The sequence below is a fragment of the Camellia sinensis genome, chromosome 3 (genome assembly GCF_055761805.1).
Source record: "Camellia sinensis isolate YWXY chromosome 3, ASM5576180v1, whole genome shotgun sequence".
In the NCBI taxonomy this organism is placed as follows: Eukaryota; Viridiplantae; Streptophyta; class Magnoliopsida; order Ericales; family Theaceae; genus Camellia; species Camellia sinensis.
Window position 1 is genome coordinate 32,295,677 of NC_138963.1, and position 3,930 is coordinate 32,299,606.

The 3,930-nt window shown below is 38.0% G+C and overlaps 1 protein-coding gene across 2 annotated transcripts; it reads left to right on the forward strand.

The window, feature by feature from the left end:
* Positions 1-2,960, forward strand: LOC114288627 (UDP-glycosyltransferase 73C3). 2 transcript variants are annotated; one of them, XM_028232144.2, is made up of 2 exons: positions 1-1,827; positions 2,461-2,960. In XM_028232144.2, the coding sequence occupies exon 1, from the start codon at positions 324-326 to the stop codon at positions 1,824-1,826; it is 1,503 nt and encodes a 500-aa protein (XP_028087945.2). In that variant the 5' UTR covers positions 1-323; the 3' UTR covers position 1,827; positions 2,461-2,960. The 2 variants fall into 2 exon arrangements, with proteins under 2 accessions (XP_028087945.2, XP_028087946.2); XM_028232145.2 differs by having other exon boundaries at positions 2,498-2,960.
* Positions 2,961-3,930: the final 970 nt, after the last annotated feature.

A 3,930-nucleotide genomic window follows, 5' to 3' on the forward strand; every position in this document is an offset into this window, starting at 1 on the left:
CGTTAATAGTGTAGGCTCTATACATACAAGAATGTGTTTCATACATATATCAATAGTTGAGATCAAAAAAATTGTGGAAGTCCTTAAAAAAAAGTCCTAATCATTTTTCAAAATAAATAAAAAAAAAAAAAAAAAAAAAAACCGCAATCATCATAGGCAAGCACTGAACCAAAACGATTGGTGAGAAACAGTTCAACCAAACAGGACAAAGAGAACACTACAAAAGCCCAACAGACCACAATATTTCAAAATCATTTTCAATACACTATATATCACTTGAATATTTCATAACACCTCCAATCCTCCATCCTCCAACAACCCAAATGGCAACAATAATGTCATCTTCACAAATTGACCATCTTCACTTTATCTTAATACCCCTCATGTCCCCAGGTCACCTTCTCCCCATGATAGACATGGCCAAACTGCTCTCACACCACGGTGTCACTGTGACCATAGTCACCACCCTCGTCAACACCGCCCGTTTCATCTCCACCATCCCTCGAGCAGTCGAATCCGGACACCGGATCCGACTCCTCGAGCTCCCATTCCCGGCCACCACGGCCGGCCTTCCCGAGGGGTGCGAGAACATGGACTCGCTCCCCTCCCGAAGCTCAATCAAGAGCTTCTTCGTGGCATCTTCGATGCTCCAAAAACCCTTCGAAGAAGCGTTTCATGAGCTAAAACCACCTCCGAGCTGCATAATCTCCGGCAAAAATCTCGCCTGGACGGTGGAAACAGCCCGGAAGTTTCGGATTCCGAGGTTTTTTTTCGATGGAATGGGATGTTTCGCTTTCTCGTGCACTCATAACATGGAGGTGTCGAAGGTTCACGAGACAGTATCGGAGTTTGAGAGCTTTGTGGTGCCCGGTTTGCCTCACCGGATCGAGCTGACTAGAGCTCGGTTGCCGGAAAGTCTCAATCCGGGCTCAACGGACCTGATCGATGTTCGGAACGAAATGATCTCAGCTGAGTCTGTAGTAGATGGGATTTTGATCAATACTTTTGAAGAGTTGGAGCTGGACTATGTCAAACAGTATAGAAAGATTAAAGGTTGTAAGATATGGTGTATCGGTCCGGTTTCAGCTTGCAACAAGCTGAGCTCTGAAAAGGCGGAGCGAGGCGGAGGTGGGAAAGATGCCATTTATTATTTGAAGTGGCTCGACGCGCAAGAGCCAAACTCGGTGATCTATGCTTGTTTGGGAAGCATTTGTGGGCTTACAGGCTCACAACTCAAAGAACTGGGGCTAGGCTTGGAAAAGTCAAACAAGTCATTCATATGGGTTATAAGAGGTGGACAGAGATCATTGGAACTAGAGAAGTGGCTCGCGGATGAGAAATTTGAAGAGAGGAACAAAGATCGAGGTCTTTTGATCCGCGACTGGGCTCCACAAGTCCTCATCTTGTCCCACCCGGCCATCGGAGGCTTCTTGACACACTGCGGTTGGAATTCAACAACAGAAGGCGTTTCCTCTGGCGTGCCGATGGTGACGTGTCCATTGTTCGCGGAGCAATTTATTAATGAGAAGTTGGTGGTTGAGGTGTTGGCAATTGGTGTCAGTGTGAGGGTGGAGAGGGCTGTGACATGGGGGATGGAGGACAAGTGTGGGGTGGTGATGAGGAGAGAGAATGTGAAAGAGGCTATAGAGAAGGTGATGGAGAGAGGAAAGGAAGGAGAGGAGAGAAGGAAGAGAGCAAGGGAGGTTGGAGAGATGGCAAAGAGGGCTATTGAAGAAGGGGGATCTTCTTACCTCAACATCAAGATGTTCATCCAAGATGTACTCCCTCTCCAAAACACGAAAATAGGAAGTCAACTTTGTGAGTGAGGTATGGAAAAACAATAATGATCGACGCTCTCATTTTTTTTTTTTTTTGGAGATCTCATGATTCCTTTTGGATCTTTCGTACTGATGGTATGAGTTCCACACATATGTAAGTAGGTCTCATATATATATATATATATATATATATATATATATATATATATATACAATGGTAGAAATTTAAAGGAATTTATAAGAATTTTTAAAAAATGAGAGTCTCAAATATTTTTCATGAAAAAATTAGGATATTGGGAAATGGAAAAATTAACTTTAATATACACTAGTTTTGTGTAAGTGAAACTTTTAGTGCCATGAATTTAAAAAATAAAAAAATTCCTTACCTTCTGTTTTTTTTTTTTTTTTTTTTGGGTAAATTATACTTACACCTCCTGAGGTTTGGATTTAGGGTGCCTCTATTTACACATCATAAATAATCTCAAGGCAAACCACTTCTAAAAGCATACATTTAATAATTTAGTAAATATATATTTTACTCATCATACACCATAAATTTACATATTTGTCCTCACTCACACATCCATCCACAACAATTTACACACAAACTCCCATATTTATCTTCACTCACTCACACACCCCCACACGCCCACCTTCGTCCATTTTCCCCCTCCATTCTCAGTTTCAAGCGGTGAACACTGTGTTGGTGCTCAACACAGAGTTAAGCAGTGGTGAAGACGTCGTTGGTGCTTAGCAAGACCCCCAGATCCAACATTACTGCATTCCATGGATGCACAGTTCTGGAAAAAAAAAATTTATAACTGTTCGGCAGTACAGAGTTGAATTAAATGAAATAGTTCGACCTTAGTAATTCGAACAAATTGCATTTGTTCGGTTTTAGATAGTCGAACAAATGGAATATGTTCGATTGTAGTCTGTTGATCATATGTAATTTGTTCAATTGTAGTCTGTTGAACATATGTAAGTTGTTCGATTGTAGTTTGTTGAACATATGTAATTTGTTCAATTGTAGTCTGTTGAACATATGTAAATTGTTCGATTGTAGTTTGTCGAACAATGATATATTATTCACCTCTACCGAATAACTATTTACCACTCATACACAAAAACGAAGAGAAAAATAACAAAAAAATAATATTTTCATTGTTCCATTGTTTCGAATGAGAATTGTTAGATGCATCATTCATTGAATCTAATCAAAATCTTCAATAATACTATATTTTTAATTATTTGTTGAAGGGTTTTTGATTTTGGTTTTAGGGTTTTTGGATTATTGACAGAGAAGATACGTAAGGAACAAGTTTGAAAATGATAAATTATATTATATTGATTCTTGTCCTTTATGGTAAATACACAAATGGTGTGTATCATAACTTGTCCTCTATAGTCATTTCACTTAAGATTAAAATTGTAATAAAAAATAAATTCATTAATGGTTTGCCTTTAGAGGGAAAGTGGTGTGTAAATAGAATGACCCTTGGATTTAATACATATCACTCTTGACGTGTGGAAAATTACACTAATCCCTCTGTCATTGTAATTATTTAGACGGAATGAAGACATTGAACTCATGCACTATCTATTTTTTTGCTTTGCTTTGCTTTACTTTTTTTTTTTCCCTTTTCTTTATTTTTTTTTTAACGTAATTTCTTCTATTTTTTTATTAGGAGTTGTTATTTTTTATACAAACAGGAGGTTTGTGAAATGAGACTATTAACTATAAAGGTGGGAATGTAATTTTCAAAACGTCAGGAGTGAATAGTAATTGGACCAAACCTCAAGGAGTGTCAATATAATTTATCCTATTTTTTTTCTACTAATATTTTGATATATTTTTCTTGTGAAATTTTATCCTGTCTTCCTCGAAAGGACATGAATTTCGGTGTTGATATTATATGGTCTTTGAATTGAATTAAAAAAATAAGTTAAATGGAGCGTTGAAGTTGCTATACTATTCTTATATATTGTCATTTTTTTAGAATGAGTAATATAACATTAAAGATAAATTACAGCTTGAGAGGGCGTTTTTATGTACACTAGGGCCGAGCTAGGCTAAGGTGTGATGATGGGCCGTTCTTTGGGTTGCGGTAAAAAGGGCCGAGTGAAAGGACCTTACAGTTAGCTTGGTCCA

Bases quoted from the DNA above. Each gene is read 5' to 3' on its own strand.
- LOC114288627 (XM_028232144.2), top strand. From the start codon at position 324: ATGGCAACAATAATGTCATCTTCACAAATTGACCATCTTCACTTTATC.